The 19,469-nt window shown below is 46.1% G+C and overlaps 1 protein-coding gene across 1 annotated transcript in view; it reads left to right on the top strand.

Annotated features, from left to right (window-relative positions):
- rptor (regulatory associated protein of MTOR, complex 1) overlaps positions 1-19,469 on the top strand; it is a 205,834-nt gene that overhangs the window by 61,700 nt on the left and 124,665 nt on the right. The window contains 2 exon segments of the mRNA XM_080462735.1: positions 13,447-13,605; positions 18,870-19,016. Of these exon segments, the coding sequence (XP_080318861.1) occupies positions 13,447-13,605; positions 18,870-19,016 (306 nt within the window).

Below are 19,469 nucleotides of genomic sequence, written 5' to 3'. Positions count from 1 at the left end.
TATCTAATTGAAATCAAAAAGGAAAAATTATGACGGAGAAGTATTCAGTAGTATTAATATTCAAAGTATTGACAATATATACAGTGTCAGGACAGTGTTATTTAAACGTTTTATTACTGAGTTCCTGCTGTTGAACAGACTCATAGCAGTGGGTATGAACGACCTGTGGTAGCTCCTTAATAATTAATGTTAATGCTATTAAGGTCCTATTGGTTAATGCTCCCACTGGTGAATGCTCCTACTGGTTAATGCTCCTACTTGTGAATGCTCCTCCTGGTTAATGCTCCTCCTGGTTAATGCTCCCACAGTGTGTTGGGGGGGATTAGAGGTGTTGTCCATGATGGATTCCATCTTTGCCAGGATCCTCCTGGATGGTCAGAACCAGGCCTCCAGGACAGAACCAGTCTCTTCAGTCTCACCCTGTCCCTCACTGCAGCAGAGAAGCACCAGCAGACCTCTGCTTTGAGAAGAGCTGAAGCTCCCACAGTGTCATGGCTGCTCTTTTCAGTAGTTTGACTCACGTCTACTTGAAAAACAGACTAAACCACACACTAAAGAATTAAAGTAATATTACCTGAACAGAACTGAACCCTGGTGAAGTATCGTCCACTGCTCCTCCTCAGTGCCCATCATATCTACTTGTTTCAGGACTGTATCGCCCGGCTCCACTTCCACTCCTCCTGTCCTCTGTGTTTCACCTTCCAGAGGGAGCATCACTGTGGATAATGCCATTACATGTGTACAGGAGCTTGTTTGGCCTTTATTTGTGGTCTGGAACTTGTCTTGTTGTGTGTGACGAAGAGAAACCGCTCCGGCTGCACCTCACAGCTTAGCGTCGGTAGTTAATCGCATGCTGAACACTTTGAAAAGGTCGCCTGTTCTCAGGGAAGTGACACGATGACGAATGGCAGCTGCAGCGGTGCAGAACACATCTCAAGAAGGAGTTTGTTTCCTCGGGCCTTGATGGATGCCGCCGAGCCAGTTTACCGTTTTCCGGCGGTGGAAAGAACTGACACCGAGTTTGTCTGAAGCTCCGGAGAAGTCTGTTCCCGGAGGAGGCTGCAGCGCCCCCTTCAGGTCGAGGAGTTAATACTCACACACTCGAGCCTCCCACTCCAGGAAAACTGTAATTGGTATATTTGAATGGACTCTCCTCAGTGTCGTCCTCACACGTATGAATCTGTCTTAGTCTCTGGACCCCACTTGAATTTAATGCGCTGAAGCATCTAAAGACAATTGGGAATCATCTGAAATAACAAGTACAAGCTAAGAAGTGTAAATACTCGTCCCACCTGCCCGGTTTCACTCTTTCCTGGATTAATTTATCATTTTCCTCTGAAACGACGGCCTCCCACTCACCCTGGTTCTCCAATACCTCCACTCTGATTTCACACTCGATACCTCCGTCACTAACGCCATTAGACCGTTCAGATTCCACTTGATATCATTGCTGCTGTGCTTCCCTGCATTCAGACGCTTTTATCCGATTATGCCCAAATTGAATCAGTCCGCTGGCTCTGTTGCGATCGCACTGCAGCTCCCTCAGATCCGGGAAGCTTCAGAACGTTGGCTTCACTCATGAAGGTCTGTTCGGTTTGGACGCCGCTCGTCCCGAGAAGAACAATGAGCCAGTGATGATTTTATCCTGCAATTCAGAATCACAGTTAATAATCTGGGATTGAAGCGTCCAGCATCGTTTCAGTGATGATCACACAGCTCTAGAAAATAAAGACAGCAGACTATAAACTACTGTGCAGACCCAAGAGGCTGAACTGAGCCGACGTGATGGAGGACGTTGGCAAAGGAGCTCATTGAAAGAATTTACACATTTAACACAAGAACACTTCTAATAAGACAATCGTGTTGGTGAAATATTTACATCCAAGCAGACAAATCAGAAGTAAACAGACTGATGTTGTTAAAACCACCTGGTTATTTCTGACCTGCTGAGAAGTCTGAAAGTCTTCTGTGCTTTCAGACTCTGTCAGATTCTCTTCTCTTGCAGATTCTTTCATTCCTGTGGCTGCACGGTGGGGCAGTGGTTAGTGCTCTGGCCTCACAGCAAGATGGTCCTGGGTTCAAATACAAGGCCTATATGCAGTTTGCATGTTCGCTGGAAGAAAGATTGTTCTGATTGTCTCTACTGAGCATGTGCACAACTACTAGTTACTACGGCCGAGGAGCAGTAGTAGCGTTTCCACAGAGACGGAGTCAGAGTGTTTCCAGAAATCCTTTTTGGTTCCCATTTACACAACAACAGAGTATTTGAAAAGTTGTGTTACCTCCCGTTTCCATGGAGACAGAGCCTTTTCAAAAAGTAGTGTTGTCATTGGCTCCGTGCACTGTTGTCATGTAAACGAACAAACAAAACGCTACGAAAGTTTCACGTTTTGACTTGAAATCGGTTCTTTAGGAAAGAGTCTCGATCAGATCAGAAACATCCAATTTGAACATTTGAAGTCGTATCGAAAGAGTTCAAGTCTTCTTTAGATAATGAAACCAGGTGTCGTTTAAAAAGGAGAAAGTCCATTTTCAAGAGTCACAGTCTAAATGAAAGTCTTTTTGCAGGATGTACATGTAAAGTGGCAGGTATGTCAGAGGAGTCCTGATTGGGCTCAGGTTGGTTAGTAACCAGGTTTAGCTTTAGGAGTCGGAGTCTGATTTAACATCTGTGGTTCGAGAAAATAATCGTTCTGTTGCTTTTTTTTTGAGAGGTTTGCAAACAGTTTATTTCCAATGATAGGAGTTTCTATCAAGGACAGATGGTTTCCAAAGCAAAGGGAAACTTAATCCAGTGAAAGAAGTGCAGGTTTGTGTTGTTAGCAGCTCCGCGGTGACGGGTGAAGTCAATAAGGACTCTTTGTTTCGCGGCTTCTTGTCGGTATCGGCGGCTCAAAGTTTCTGTGAGGAGTTAAAGTTGAAATGTGGCTTTGTGTCTTCTGTGTTTGACAGGAGGCAGCATGTTTGGAAAAAAGGCATGTTGGTTGTGTAACAGCAGGGCTTCGGTGAGTGTGAAAATGATTCAGACTGGTCGAAATGGGCGCTCTCTGTTACATAACTCTTCGACACCTCGATGTCCCTTCCATCCACGCAAACACCCGTTTAATGAAGCTCACAATGCACATGTCTCCGACTGCTACTCCTCGAGAATTCCTCCAGCCGCTTCACGCTGACTCGGCTCTTATAAAACACACCGAGCCGTGAAGCTTGGTCTAAAGTAAGCGACAGGTGGCGGAGAAAACAAGCAGACGGCCATGAGGTGGCAGGAGCTCCATCAACCAACTCAGTGTTTCGTTTCTCAGGGTTTATGTCGGGTTTATTTTATAGAATATGGTGGAACTCATCTGCATTGTTGTAGGAAAGGACATGAGATGTTAGAAGTTCAGCAGAGAATACAGGGATGTACTGGCCCCAGGACTTGGTAAATATGATTAAAGTGACTACTATGAAAATGTTTTATTTTCTTTCAACGCTCCACCAACAAATCTTCCAGACTGTTTCAAAATGTCACAAATCAAAAACATAAACATAAATTCAGATTTTTATTGATTCACATTCAGTCCAACAACAATGTTATTTTGCTCCATCAGCAGTTGATGACTTTTAATTTTTCTTTAGTTTTTTGGGCTTTTGTGCCCCTGACTGCTTGTACCTGTTTGAAATGTGCTTCAGCTTGGACAGCAGGGTTCTGGTTCTGGTTCTGAAGCTAACTGTACAATCACCTCATCGTGTGGTAGTGACGGAAAACACTCAGTTACTAGTTTACAATCCGAGCTCTGATTGGTATCAGCTGTGTACATTTTCATTCAGCTTCACCATCAGTGATCGTCTGCTCTGCTGAGAGGTGACGAGAGAAGTTGTTGCAGCTCAGGTGTGTGGACGGTTCAGGTGTGGATGGCTCAGGTGTGAGGACGGTTCAGGTGTCTGGACGGTTCAGGTGTGTGGACGGCTGAGGTGTGCGGACGGTTCAGGTGTGCGGACAGTTCAGGTGTGAGGACGGTTCAGGTGTGTGGACGGCTCAGGTGTGTGGACGGTTCAGGTGTCTGGACGGTTCAGGTGTGCGGACGATTCAGGTGTGTGGACGGTTCAGGTGTGGATGGCTCAGGTGTGAGGACGGTTCAGGTGTGGATGGCTCAGGTGTGAGGACGGTTCAGGTGTGAGGACGGTTCAGGTGTGTGGACGGTTCAGGTGTGTGGACGGTTCAGGTGTGTGGACGGTTCAGGTGTGTGGACGGTTCAGGTGTGAGGACGGTTCAGGTGTGGGGACGGTTCAGGTGTGGATGGTTCAGGTGTCTGGACGGTTCAGGTGTGCGGACGATTCAGGTGTGTGGACGGTTCAGGTGTGGATGGCTCAGGTGTGAGGACGGTTCAGGTGTGGATGGTTCAGGTGTCTGGACGGTTCAGGTGTGCGGACGATTCAGGTGTGTGGACGGTTCAGGTGTGGATGGCTCAGGTGTGAGGACGGTTCAGGTGTGGATGGCTCAGGTGTGAGGACGGTTCAGGTGTGAGGACGGTTCAGGTGTGAGGGCGGTTCAGGTGTGAGGACGGTTCAGGTGTGAGGACGGTTCAGGTGTGAGGACGGCTCAGGTGTGAGGGCGGTTCAGGTGTGAGGACGGTTCAGGTGTGAGGACGGTTCAGGTGTGAGGACGGCTCAGGTGTGCGGGCGGCTCAGGTGTGAGGACGGTTCAGGTGTGCGGACGGTTCAGGTGTCTGGACGGTTCAGGTGTGAGGACGGTTCAGGTCAGTTTGCCTGGTTGAGGTGAAGAAGCTGTTCAGATCAGAATAGAAGGTCTCCACCTTAAGTTTGAACTCTGTTCAATGCAATGAAAGGAGAATTTACTGGAGATTACCTGAAAATGACTATTACATTTTATAATAAATAAAGATTTAATGCACAGTATAATGGCCAGAGAACAAAAAGTGAACTAAAAAATCCCATTGTTTGTTTCAAACCACAGTTTCAAAGTGTTTCTTTAAAACATTGAACGTTGTTTCTCGTTTCTTAGGAGGATATATCTTTCTTTAATCTGACTTTGCTCTTAAAAGCACAGTCTGATTTATGAATCAGCGTTATAATAAAGGTTTGCAGACCTGCTGTGTGTTTTTATCCTCTTCCTTCTATAAACAGCTTGTTTTAAAGTTCACACTCACAGTTGTAAAAACCACCAAGTTTGTCCACAAATTACACTCGTAACAGTCGAGTCTATTTCCAGTGTTTGTCGCATTATGCAGTTTTTTTTCATTAGTTTTTTTTATTTTTTTTTTTTATCCAGAAATGGTTATTGTTGAGAAATGTGCGAGGGGTTTATAAGAAGTTTGGCTGCACGACGTCTGAGTCAAGGGAGGTTTGGATCATTGCAAACAGAATGTCTCTGCCTGGCCTGCCAGCGTTCTTAGTCACTGCAGCTGATTCAGATCCTTATTTCTGGTGTTTGATATTTTGAAATGTGAGCTTTGTCTTTCTCCGTTGTTTCCCTGTAAAATGTGCTCAGGTGGACTCGACTTGTGAAGAATCTCTTAGTGAAATACGCCTCCGGAGCAGCCTCAACATCCTGGTTTATGTTGTTTGAGACTCTGGAGTCGAACTAGAGGAATAAACATCGGCTCCTCTTCATTTCTTGTTTCTGACGATAAACTGCAACTCAGAGGAAACGTGGAGACAGATAAGTTATCTACCAGGGATTGAATGCTGTGTTCTTTTTTAGGATAATAATCAAACTTTATTCATCCGTTGCGGGAATTTATTTTTTTCCACATCAACTTTCTCACTGTGGAGGCGCAGCCACATGATGGCGCTCCGGGAGCTGATGGGATTTAAAGGTCTGGCTCAAGGTCACTGTGGAAATTGAACCAGCAAACTCCAAGTCTCCTGCATTTAATGTCCGCTTGTTCAACCACGGGGCCACCACCCAAACTGAGCACCGTCCAAAACCTGCCACCGTACCAAAACCCAGCACCGTCCCAAACCCGCCACCGTACCAAACCCACCACCACCACTCAAAATCCCCTATCATCCAAAATCCACCACCGCCCAAAACCCACCACCACCAGTCCAAACCCACCGCCGCCCAAAACCCACCACCACCAGTCCAAACCCACCGCCGCCTAAAACCCACCACCACCAGTCCAAACCCACCGCCGCCCAAAACCCACCACCACCACTCCAAACCCGCCACTGTCCCAAACCCACCACCATCACTCAAAATCCCCTATCATCCCAAATCCACCACCGCCCAAAACCCACCACCACTAGTCCAAACCAGCCACTGCCCCAAACCCGCCACTACAGAAAACCCACCACCACTCCAAAATCACCACTGCCCTATTCCAAACCGACTGCCGCCCCAAACCCACCGCCACCACAAACCCACTGCCCTATCCCAAGATCACCACCGCTCCAAACCCACCGCCACCCCATAATCACCACCGCCCCAAACCCACTGCCCTATCCCAAACTCACCACTGCCCCAGACTCACCGCCACCACAAACCCACTGCCCTATCCCAAACTCACCACTGCCCCAGACTCACCGCCACCACAAACCCACTGCCCTATCCCAAGATCACCACCGCGTCAAACCCACTGCCCTATCCCAAACCCGCCACTGCCCCAAACTCGCCACTGTCTCAAACCCACCACCACCACTCCAAAACCACCACCACTGTCCTATTCCAAACCCACCACTGCCCCAAACCGCTGGACGTGTTTGTCACATGCAGGCACTCTATCGCCACTAGGGGCAGTTTGAGGTTCACAGTCTGACTCAGGGAAACAAAAACAAAGTTTATTCTCTTCAGTTGTCGTCGTCTAAATGGAACCTTGGTCTTTATAAAATCCCATTAGTTGTTACCTGAACCCGATTTCACGGATTCTCAAAGCGTCATAAACGCCACTCCTAATTTAATGTCTCAGGTTTGTAGAGATTTCTCCACAAGCTCTTCGGTTGTTATGGAAACAGGCTGTTCAGCTTTCGGCCCAAATCTGAGCTGCTGGTGAAAAGCAACACGCATTGTTTTTACACTTTCCTGATTTGTGGGTTGAGACGAGATGAACGTCCTGAATAATTCAGATTGAACAGCAGCTGTTCTGCAGGATTCAGTCACTTTGTGCTCTTTTTTTTTTTTTAATGAATCTGACGATCGCCGTGTCTGAACATGATGCGAACACGTTTCACTGGCTGCGGGAGGAAACGAAGAGGTTACAGACACGAGTCGAGTCTGAAGAGTCGCTGAGGTTCACGTCATTCTTTCAGACCAGAAGTTAATATTTTGTCCTTGTGTGATGTGCAGATTCCTTCTGTTAAGAAATGTCAGCACAAACTTCTCTGAAGCAGTTTTTCTCCGGCTTGCAGAGAGATTTCTTTTCCAGTATTTAATCGGTACCTTGAACTTTTAGTTTTCGGCGTGAAAACATGGCGTCGGCTCCTCGACTGAACGCGGGTCAGCCTGACACGTCGGGAAATAACGGGAAGTCAAACATCAAATCTCATGTTTCATCTCGCTGTGGATCATCTCTCAAATCCAAAACCTTATCCGTCATCACACACACCCAGTCTTCCTCATCCTCTGACACAGCGTAACCGAGTATTACATTCTTCTTCCTCTCCTCCTTTATCATCCTCTTCTTCTGATCGCACACGTTTTAAAATATTTTTCTCCTTATTGCTTCGCTTTTCCTTTGTTCTTCCACTTCTTCCTCTTTCTTTGTTCTCTCCTTGTTAGATCCTCTCCTTTCTCTTCTCTTCCTTCATGTTTTTCTTTTTCATTATTAAACGTTATTGATGGACCGATACCAGTATCCGGTCCCATCCAGCACACGGTAATCGTGCTCATGAAAGCTCCCCAATACAACCCAGCAAGTATTATGTGACATCATTCATCAACGGCAGCAGCAGGTGGATGAGAAAGGACAAGCGATGTCGGCAGTTTGGCGATTCTTCATTATTAATGAGAATGAAAAAAGTCAGACCGACTGTAAATTATGTTCTGACAAAATTACAAGAGGAGTGGAAAGATAGTTCGTACAACACCAGCAGAGTTAGCCTGATGTCGCTCTGTAGTTTAACCGCTCAACATGCAACTCAATGCTACATGCTAAAGAGTTTCAATGCTCTCTTACCAGCAATGCTACATGTTAAAGGTTTCTTGGCTCACACACCACCGATGCTACATGCTAAAGAGTTTCAGGCTCACACACCACCAATGCTACACGCTAAGGAGTTTCTTGGCTCACACACCACCGATGCTACATGCTAAAGAGTTTTTTGGCTCACACACCACCGATGCTACATGCTAAAGAGTTTCAGGCTCACACACCAGCAATGCTACATGCTAAAGAGTTTCATCCTCACACACCAGCAATGCTACATGCTAAAGAGTTTCTTGGCTCACACACCACCGATGCTACATGCTAAAGAGTTTCAGGCTCACACACCACCGATGCTACATGCTAAAGAGTTTCTTGGCTCACACACCACCGATGCTACATGCTAAAGAGTTTCAGGCTCACACACCACCGATGCTACATGCTAAAGGGTTTCTTGGCTCACACACCACCGATGCTACATGCTAAAGAGTTTCAGGCTCACACACCACCGATGCTACACGCTAAAGAGTTTCAGGCTCACACACCACCGATGCTACATGCTAAAGAGTTTCAATGCTCTCTTACCAACAATGCTACATGCTAAAGAGTTTCAGGCTCACACACCACCGATGCTACACGCTAAAGAGTTTCAGGCTCACACACCACCGATGCCACATGCTAAAGAGTTTCAATGCTCTCTTACCAACAATGCTACATGCTAAAGAGTTTCAGGCTCTCTTACCAACAATGCTACATGCTAAAGAGTTTCAGGCTCACACACCACCGATGCTACATGCTAAAGAGTTTCAGGCTCACACACCACCGATGCTACATGCTGATCATGATAAAAGTCTGACTTATACACTCGTTAACGGCTCGGTCCCTCAGGCTCCAGCAGGGGTCTCAAACTCAATTTACCTGGGGGCCGCGGGAGGCAGAGTCTGGGTGAGGCTGTGCCGCATCAGGGATTCCACCAAAAAAATCCTCAAACGTCATTATTAACAGTTCTAATGATTTCTTCTGAACATGATGTGTCCTCAACATGAATGGAACATTGAATGAAGATCATGAACGGCTCTTCTGAACATGGTTTCTCTTGCCTCCGCCTACTGCCAGAGACTCGGCAGCGCTTCTTCTCACATACCTGAGCCACATTTGAGAGAGGGAGCAGTTGAGACCCTCAGGATGTCTTCAACAGGGGTCGGCAACCCGCGGCTCCAAAGCGGCTCTTTGGTCCCTCTGCTGCCTCGGTCCCACTGCGATACATCCCTGAGCGCGGTGGGCCGGACGGTACGGTACGGCAAAGCACACCCAGACCAACTGTGTTGCGCGGTCCCACTACAGAGAGTACGGTAAAATGTAGGCAGGTGTTGTGAACGACGCAGGGATGTAACGTCATTACGCAACAATCGTGACACGAAGAACGTGGAATTACAGCCAGATCCGCAGCTCTGCAACCGTCCAAAGCTGTTAGCTCCGGGCAGCCACAGCGCAATAAATCCAGTCAACAAAACCACCAGTGTGTGCAAAGCGGCGTGTATGACCAATGAGCGTGCTGAGTGTCGCTACGTGTGGAGGAACGATGCTTCATGCTGATGCTCGCAGCCACAGAACGCAGCAAATGCTCTCTTAACTCTAAATAGTAATGAATTACACAACAACTAAATGACATTGAAAGCCACACCACTCACACTCATGGTTTTAAAAAACCCGATCTCCTGGATATATCCGCCGTTTTAATAATATGTAGCGTCACGGAGCTGATCGCTGCAATGCATTGTGGGAGTTTCTGTTTGTCTTGTGGTTATATTAGGTTTGTAGTGTTGGTAATGATTGTGTTGTGTTTTTGTTGCTTAGTTCATGTTAGTTAGGTCATTTAGTTTAGTTTAGTTTAGTTTAGTTTATTAGTTGTAAGTTGGCAACCGGGAGTGAAGAGGGTTTTGTGTGTAGTGTCGTCCTGCCATGGAGTTCCTGTTGGTTTTAGGGACCAAATAAAAGCCCATGCCGTTTACAGCTGGCATAAAAGATGAGCTCAACTTCTTGAGTTTTATTTTACGTGTCACTACACAATAAGAGCGGTTGTGAGTTTGTCTCGTTCTAATTCCTTTAAAAAAGCACGGAACCTCCTGTGCTTTAAGTCTCGAGATTTGATTTGGTTGATTCATTTCACAACAACAGACAAACACATCGCCAAACTTCAGGCATTTGCTGCAACCAGTGGCAGTTGCCTTTTCTTTTGTACTCGATCATAGTATTTGTCGAGGGGTGGCGAGCTCAAAAAAGCTGACTGCAGTCTGGCTGTTAACACGCCCTGACGAAGGACGGGGGGCGGGAGCCGGCTGAGTGGCAACGTTGGACGTCCACTCCCCTCGCGGACCGCACTAATGTTATACTTTCATATCAAGGTGGGGGGCCACAAAATATTGTCCTGCGGGCCGCAAGTTTGAGACCCCTGGTCTACAGTCTACAGTAGCATAGCACAGTGTATAGATAGACGCTATGCACTGCGCTATGCTACTGGAGCTATGTGGAGTTGACGGCACATAGCATTCCCACATCGTTTGTGTATGTAGTATGAATTTGGCTTCATTGTATTTAATAAGTAGTATTGGTGCGTCCGTATTAAACATCTCTCCATCGTTTCTTTTCGTTCACTTCATTAGCGATGTGCGAGTTCGAAGGAATCGTTCAAAACCCGCGAGTCACTTTACTGAACAGTGGCTCACGAGTCATCACGTTCATTAACTTGTTCACTGAGTCGTTCTTGCTCCAGCCGTCCAGCCGCACAGAGGAAAACAGAAATGTCACTGTTGTGCTGCTGCTGCTACTCGAACTGCACATTATATCACATCACCCACTTTAGCCCCCCTGTGGTAAAAGCAACTGTGCTGCTACTGCTAATTGCTGCTAAAAGCAGCTACTAGCGCTAGAAGCAGCTACTAGCGCTAGAAGCTGCGCCGCTAGTGCTAATAGCTGCTACCGCTAATAGCTGCTACCGCTAATAGCAGCTACCGGCTCCTCAAGCTCATGTGTGGCGTTCAGTGCGTTTGTTCGAGTGAGCTCGGTTCAGTGGTTCAGCACGATGCCCGACTCAGCTTGAAACTTTAAAAAGTCATTCACCTCCTCTGAATCGTAGCAGTACGTAGAGTCGTTCAGTGAGCTGCTCCGTTCACCTCCTGGGCCCTCCACCCCTCCCTTAACTGAAAGTCTAGAGCGGCGCTGCGCTCAGAAAGTTTGAGTGACGGCAGAGTAAAAAAACACATCGTTTGTTTCGCGAAGCTTGAAAAAATAAATACATGAATTAAAACATAATAAAAAATGTTAAAATACGACTGTAGCGTGTATTATGTTGCATTTAATGCTGTCCCCTTTAATTAGTTCCACCCTTTGAACGTCACGTTATTTATTAATACTGTACTAGTAAAACTATTTATGACATTTGTAAGAAGAAAATCAGAATTTTGGAGGACAAAATGAAACTTTAAAATCATATACGGTGGTGTGAAAACTTGTTTGCCCCCTTCCTGACTTCTTACTTTTTTGCATGTTTTCCACACTTAAGTGTTTCAGATCATCAAACAAATTTAACGATAGTCAAATTAACACAAGTAAGCACAAAATGCAGTTTTTAAATGAGCAGTTATTAATGAGGAAGAAAAAAATCCAAAGCGACATGGCCCTGTGTGAAAAAGTGTTATATACAGTATATTTGCCATTCTGGATACTCGACTTTTACTTTATATTTAATGATTTATTTACCGTAGTTCCTGGTTCAAATAAACCTCAGAAACAAAACAAATAATGCAGAATAAACAGACCAGTATAAACTAGTGTGTACTTTATTGTTTATTTCCCTCACGTGTTTCAGAATCCTCCCATTGATACGTGATGCTCCCCGTGCTTTGTGACGTAGTTCAGCTGAGCGTCCAGGTCCGGGAGGGGCTGGGAATGGTGCGCATGCACAACTGACTCAAATGACTCATGAATCAGACACCCGGTTCACTTGGATGAACGACTCAAAAAACCCAGTCACTTTAAGGAGCCGGGTTTCTCATCACGCCTCTTCACCTGATCGAGCACATTAACGTGTTTTCTTCTTTTTATTGAGTTTTTTTTCCATTCTTTGCCTCTTTTATCCTTTATTCTCTCTCTGTCTTCTCCTCCAGTTTCCTCTTTGTCCCGCTCTTCTGAACTTTGACATTTAATTGTCTGAATGTTTTCTTTCACTTTCACATCTTTTTTCTGTTTCTTACGAGCTTCCTGTTCTTCGTCTCGCCTCCTTTTCTTCGTCTTCATCTTGTTTACGTCTCTTTTGTAGTCCTGTAAACTCTTTTCTTTCTCCGACACGGATGACATTTGTTTGGTTTCTTTGTGTTTGTATTTTGCTCTGAGTTGAAAGAAGAAAGAATTTGGTGAAACGTTGTGATCAGATCAGGTTGTTTCAGAGTTTCCTCGCAGCAGTTGTGACTCTCGTGGTCGTGACTTGATGGCTTCATTCATTTTTCTAACATCGTGACGCTCTGGGATGAAGAAACGTCTACAACCTATCTTCGTGTTTCTAAAGACCGATGGAAACGTTCTTCTGAACCAAGCTCTCACTTCTCACTCAACATACATTTTTATAACAGTCTTCATTATATTCTTCATTTTTTTCATCTCGTTGGTCTTTCGTTCTTCTTCATCACCCTTTTTGATTCATCCTCTTGTTCTTCATCTTCATTCTATTTGTCTTCTGTGTGGCTTTTATCTTCTGCTTCATCTTAACCATATTATTCTTGCTTATATTTGTCTTCTTCTTTGTCTTCTTCTTGTTCTTCCTCTTCCTCCTCCCGTTCTTCTTCCTCCTCCTTCTCTCCTTCAGGTTTTCTTTCTGAAACATGCAATTTTACTGTATTTAAATGAGTCACATCGGACTTTGTTCCCAGTCTGGTCTCTTTGTTATTCTCGGCCCAATTGGATCAATCTGATAAATCTGATTCCCGTGGGCTCACCACCTGCAGGAAGGTTCTTAATCGGTGCTATGTGATGACGGTGCTCAGACTGTCACCCCCGCGACCCGGAAACGGATAAGAGGGAGAAAATGGATGGATGGATGGATGGATGATAAATCTGAAGGAAGAAAATTCTCTGGGGTAAAAAGAGTTAAGTTCGATGTGGATGGAGTGAATTTTGTTCATTGTCATGAGGAAGCCGAACAGTTTCGTGGCTCCAGACAGTTTTTATTCGTTCAACGGTTCACAGAAGATGTCTGGGCTGTTGAAGGTTCTGATGAGACGTTCCTGAGGCCTTCGCCTCCGTCTGTCAGATGTCCGTTAAAAACCCTCGGTGTTGATGGATTTCTGGTTTTGCTCTCGTCTTTCAGGCTCGTTACAAACAGAGTTTGGACCCGACGGTGGACGAAGTGAAGAAGCTCTGCACGTCTCTGAGACGCAACGCCAAAGAAGAGCGAGTCCTCTTCCACTACAACGGCCACGGCGTGCCGCGACCCACCGTCAACGGAGAGATCTGGGTCTTTAACAAGGTAACACACACACACACACACACACACACACACACACACACACACACACACACACACACACACACACACACACACACACACACACACTTGATTACGTGCCACTGAGATCTGACAGGTCGTGTTTACAGAAGCGTCAAATTGTAATTATAATGTGATTAGCAGTATAATCAGCATACAGCGAAGCCTAAATAATTACAGCTCATTAGGTCTTTGGCCACAGTTGCTGTAATTACTGTAATACTTCAGATTTAGTGTGTAAAAGAGCGCCTCCAAGAGGTCAGCTCACTGTGGTCACTTTCGGTTTGTCCTTTTACATATTATTACTTCACCCTGCATGAAGGGATTCAAATCTGTAACATGCCAAAGTGGTATAAAGGAATTAAAACCAGGCATTGGTTTGATACTCAGAGTATAACACTGTGGCTCACAAACTATTGGAGTAAAGAGCTGATTATTGTTAGCTGGTTAGAAAGACTAAACACAGTCAAACTAACCGACACAAGCTGATCTGAATCTGCACAAAACGGGACTAATTGTCATCCCAAAAAATAATTAATAACCAAGAAACACCCAAACCCAATCAGTCAGGCGAAATTGAACCAATGAGTCAGGATAAACTTAGCCTACGAGTCAGGCTGAACTTAACCTTCGAGTCAGGCTAGCATTAATCTACAAACTAGGTGGAAAAAAGATTAAATACACCGCAAACACGATTTAAACTAGAACAATATATGAGAAGTCAGAGCGACGTCGTGTCTCAAAACCACTGGTGTTTGTTAGAAAAAGAACAAAATGAACTCCATCAACTCAAGTGTTTGGATTTTAGCCTGTACGGAGCGAGCAGCTGCTCCAGGAAGGTACTGGAACACGCACGCACGCACGCACGCACGCACGCACGCACGCACGCACGCACGCACGCACGCACGCACGCACGCACACAGACTCACTAGTCTAGTTCATGTTTTTCCACTGTGTGAGGAACTTTCAGACCCGTTGTAAAACCCAGACACACTTAGGGAGAACATGCATCCCCACAGAAACTCCTTCGGGATGGAATGGAAGCAGAGGCTCCTGCTATGGAGCAGGAGTGCTAACGACTACAGCTGAACTGATTTGAAGGTTCAGCTTCACTGAGGCCCCGTTTCCACTACAACGTTTCACATGACAACTCCTCGTCCGTTAAAAAAAAAAAAAGGAGTGCGTTTCCACTGCAGCAGCAGACGGAGAGACAACGATGTAGTTAGTATGCCAGGCAACAGGAGGGCGCTGTTGCTTGATTTTGTAATGAAATCACACAGACGTGTGCAGAGAACAATACGTTTTAAACATGAAGAAAATGGAGAGAACCCGACATCCGTATGGACTGATGACACATTGGATGATATCAACTCAACTATTAAACTACTGACCTGGACGATAAAACTAGAATATGGACCGCGGGTCGTACCACTACGGGTCGTACCACTACGAGCCGCCATGTTTGTTTACAACTGGATGAGCAGGAGGGAGGGGGAGAGATGTGCAGTAACAGCCTCTGTAGCCTCCATCAGTCTCTGCAGGAGGGATTAGCGGCCGTGAAAGAATCTTTCCACCTTGAGAGCCGGATTAAAAACTTTGTGGATACAGTGCATCCGCACACCGGTGTCGTGTAAACGGACCCTCCAAAAGTGAAGAAAGTTTTGCGGATACACTCTAATTCGTTGTGGTGGAAACGAGGCCTAATACGCCTGTTGATTGTGTGCAAACTAAACAAACTCAATGTGAGAAGCAGCAGGATGTTCAGAGTCTGAGCTGTTTCGATTCCGTCGTCTCATTTGATGCAACATTGTGGCTCCAGTCTTTGAAATATACACATTTACTTTAGTTTTTTCGTTAATTTCTCAATTTGCATCCTCATCCCTGCCGTTTGAAGCCGTCACGCTGAAGATCATTTTGCACAGAGGTTCTGAGAAAAAAGCAGCACAATAAATCCGAAAGCTTTCCGGGGAGGAAAGTTCCCGCAGTCATAAAAGTGCTAATGACCTCCCGTCCAAACTCAAAGAGACGCTGTACCTGCTCGCTGATGTTTGGAGACCCGGTAGCACTGGAGAGTGCTACAGAAAGTCTGCAGCAGTTCGCCCGATAAGTAAGCACGCAGTTAGAATGATGCAGCGCTGCTGTCTGGGCTGTGAGTTCAATGGACCCTCGGGCCCGATGTCCTCGGCCTCGGCTTCTGTTTCCACTCTCCTCTCCTTCTCATGTTGTTCCTCATTGCTGCTCCTGGATGAGACTCGCTGGGAAACAAGCTAATGTTTCTATTAACTCTGCAGTCGAACACGAAGGTCTTCGTGTTTTACTATTACGGAGCAAATTTAACCCCTTCACACCAGGAAATATGTCCGGAGCCACTAAAAGATGTTTATGCTGTATTCTGCATACATACCCTCCCCTTCACCGACAAAGAAAACTTTAAAACTGTGACAATCGCAGGAAAACCCAGATCAAATATATACTTTACTCACCAAAATTCACCAGACCAAGTTGAGAGTGAACTTGGTGGGCTGTGGATCATCAGGCCGTGAACCAATCAGGTCCAGCAGCAGGAGCTCGGGTCTAGACCAGCCTCTGCCTCTGACCTGCTGGGCCAGTTTCAGTTGAGGGTTGAAGAAATTTGATATATTTCATTTTAACTTTTGTTAAAACCAGATGAAACCTTTACCACTCCGGGGTTCAAGTCGTCCTCACATGGTCCCGTCATCACCATGGCAACTCGCCCATGTAAACCGAGTCAATCAGTGCTACAGACCTGGCAACTTTCAACTTTCTAAATCCCCTGAGCGAGCTTTTTCTGTCAGAATGGATGATCCACTAATCACGTGACTTTATGCAGGATGTGTTTCTTCACTGTCTCACTGCAAAACATATTTAGGGTGGGTGTTTTTTTTTTTTACTCATTTATCCTCTTTCATCCAGGATTATAATTACATGCAAACTATCAATGAATCATGTGATGACTTTATTTAAAGAGTTTTCAAACAACCATTAGCTACATTCCTCATTAGAAGCTGGTAAAACTGGTTCCAGTAACTTTCTGATTAATCTGTTCACAGATCAGCTGAAGCTCCTTCGTTTCTGCATCTAAAGATTTGGCTCTTATTGTTCAATGTGTTTCTATGACAACAGCTTCATGCGCATTATAATCATGTTTTGACAACGCAACTGAGAAATGTTCCAGCAGAGTCCGATCCGCTATCAACAGTGGAACATAAACGGGTCGGCAGACCTCCCCATGCAGACTGACCTTGATCCCCACGCAGACTGACTCTACTCCCCACGCAGACTGACTCTACTCCCCACGCAGACTGACTCTACTCCCCACGCAGAATGACTCTACTCCCCACGCAGAATGACTCTACTCCCCACGCAGACTGACTCTACTCCCCACGCAGACTGACTCTACTCCCCACGCAGAATGACTCTACTCCCCACGCAGACTGACTCTACTCCCCACGCAGAATGACTCTACTCCCCACGCAGACTGATTCTACTCCCCGCACAGAATGACTCTACTCCCCACGCAGACTGATTCTACTCCCCACGCAGACTGACTCTACTCCCCACGCAGACTGACTCTACTCCCCACGCAGACTGACTCTACTCCCCACGCAGAATGATTCTACTCCCCACGCAGACTGACTCTACTCCCCACGCAGACTGACTCTACTCCCCACGCAGAATGACTCTACTCCCCACGCAGACTGACTCTACTCCCCACGCAGAATGATTCTACTCCCCACGCAGAATGATTCTACACCCCACGCAGAATGACTCTACTCCCCACGCAGAATGATTCTACTCCCCACGCAGACTGACTCTACTCCCCACGCAGAATGACTCTACTCCCCACGCAGAATGACTCTACTCCCCACGCAGACTGATTCTACTCCCCGCACAGAATGACTCTACTCCCCACGCAGACTGACTCTACTCCCCACGCAGAATGATTCTACTCCCCACACAGAATGATTCTACTCCCCACGCAGAATGATTCTACTCCCCACGCAGAATGACTCTACTCCCCACACAGACTGATTCTACTCCCCACGCAGACTGACTCTACTCCCCACACAGACTGATTCTACTCCCCACGCAGACTGATTCTACTCCCCACACAGAATGATTCTACTCCCCACACAGAATGATTCTACTCCCCACACAGACTGACTCTACTCCCCACGCAGACTGACTCTGATCCCCAGGCAGACTGAGGCCCTGTTTCCACTACAACGAATATGAGTGTATCCGCAATACTTTCTTCACTTTGGGGAGTCCGCTTACACGACACCAGTGAGCAGATCCACTGTATCTTAGGAGTTTTCATACCAGCTCCCAAGGTGGAACTTTTATTTTTGCCCTTGCAGAGACTGCCGGAGGCGACGGAGCGCCGTTACTGCTCATGCACAACCCACCCCCATGATAAATAGTTCCTTCTGCTCATGTGCGTGCAAACAAACATGGCGACCCCTGTAGTGGTATGACTCGCGGTTTGTATTCTAGTTGTCTAGTCCATATCAGTAGTTTAATAATTGAGACTCTCTCCTTGTAGCATCTGATTCGTCGTCAGTCCATACAAATGTCAGCTTCTCTCGATTTTCTTCATGTTTATAGCGTATCGTGTTCTGCACACGTCTGTGTGGTTTCATTACAGAAACAAGCAACAGTGCCCTCCCGTGGCCCGGCAGACTAACTGCATCGTTGTCAGTGTGTCCGCTGCTGCAGTTTAAGCACAAACACAGCTTTTTAACGGATTCGGTGTTGTCACGTGAAACGTTGTCATGTAAACAGGGCTCTACTCCCCACGCAGGCTGACTCTACTCTTGCTGATTTTGCTCAAACCTAAAAGGATTAGGTTTAGCGCAGTGACTTTATTTTGAGTCTATTTTTGTTCCAGACCAAAAATCTAGACAGTTTATTGGTTACTGTGTCGTCACTGTGCAGGCCTTACCTGCAGGCCCCGCCCCCTCTAGCTCCGCCCCCACCGGGGTCTAATGGCTATATAGTAGCGTGGTAACTTTAAGATTTAAAGTCCTGCCTGCTCTCTGCACTTCCCTAACTCTCTAATTTCTGTCTCTCTTGTTCTAATTCTCTAATTTCCAGTTTCTCTTCTGCAGCCTTCTGCCGGCTCTCACCATCAAACAGATGACTGCTCAATAATTAAACACTCATCATTAAAAGTGAGTTATCAGCGATAACAGCAGCAATGCTCTGTCTCTCCTCTCTTGCAGAACTACACGCAGTACATCCCGCTGTCCATCTACGACCTGCAGACGTGGATGGGGAGCCCGTCCATCTTCGTGTACGACTGCTCCAACGCGGGAATCATCGTGAAGTCGTTCAAACAGTTCGCCCTGCAGAGAGAGCAGGAGCTGGAGGTGGGCCCGCTGCACACTCCGATTCATGTGACGTGTTGTAAAGCAGAGCAGAGGTTACAGCAGAGCGGGCTGATGGGAAATTCACAACAGTTGCTGATTGTAGTAACTGGTGGTTCTGTGGTGCGGCTATGACTGAGCTGTCTGCACTGTGTGCGTTACATCACTTATAGGAGGAAGATGCTCTATAACCTGGATGTTTGAGGAGGAAGATGCTTTATAGTCCAGAATTCAACCATGATAAAGTAAAACTATCTTTTGTTTAGATTTGGGTACAAGTCTGCATTTCTAAAAATTCCAAAAGAATTTCCCCTTTAATAATAATTAATAAAGTGATTCTGACTCTGGTTCTACATTAATGCCGACTTACGGTGGGATTAGGTGTCAGCTCAGGATTACCAACATGTTTTTCCTCAACAAAACAGGAGTTTAGTTACATTATAACTGATAAACTTT

This window comes from Lipophrys pholis, assembly GCF_963383615.2.
Source record: "Lipophrys pholis genome assembly, chromosome: 5".
NCBI lineage: Eukaryota > Metazoa > Chordata > Actinopteri > Blenniiformes > Blenniidae > Lipophrys > Lipophrys pholis.
The sequence above is the reverse complement of the archived record's forward strand: the minus strand, read 5'-3'. Positions and strand labels throughout refer to the sequence as shown.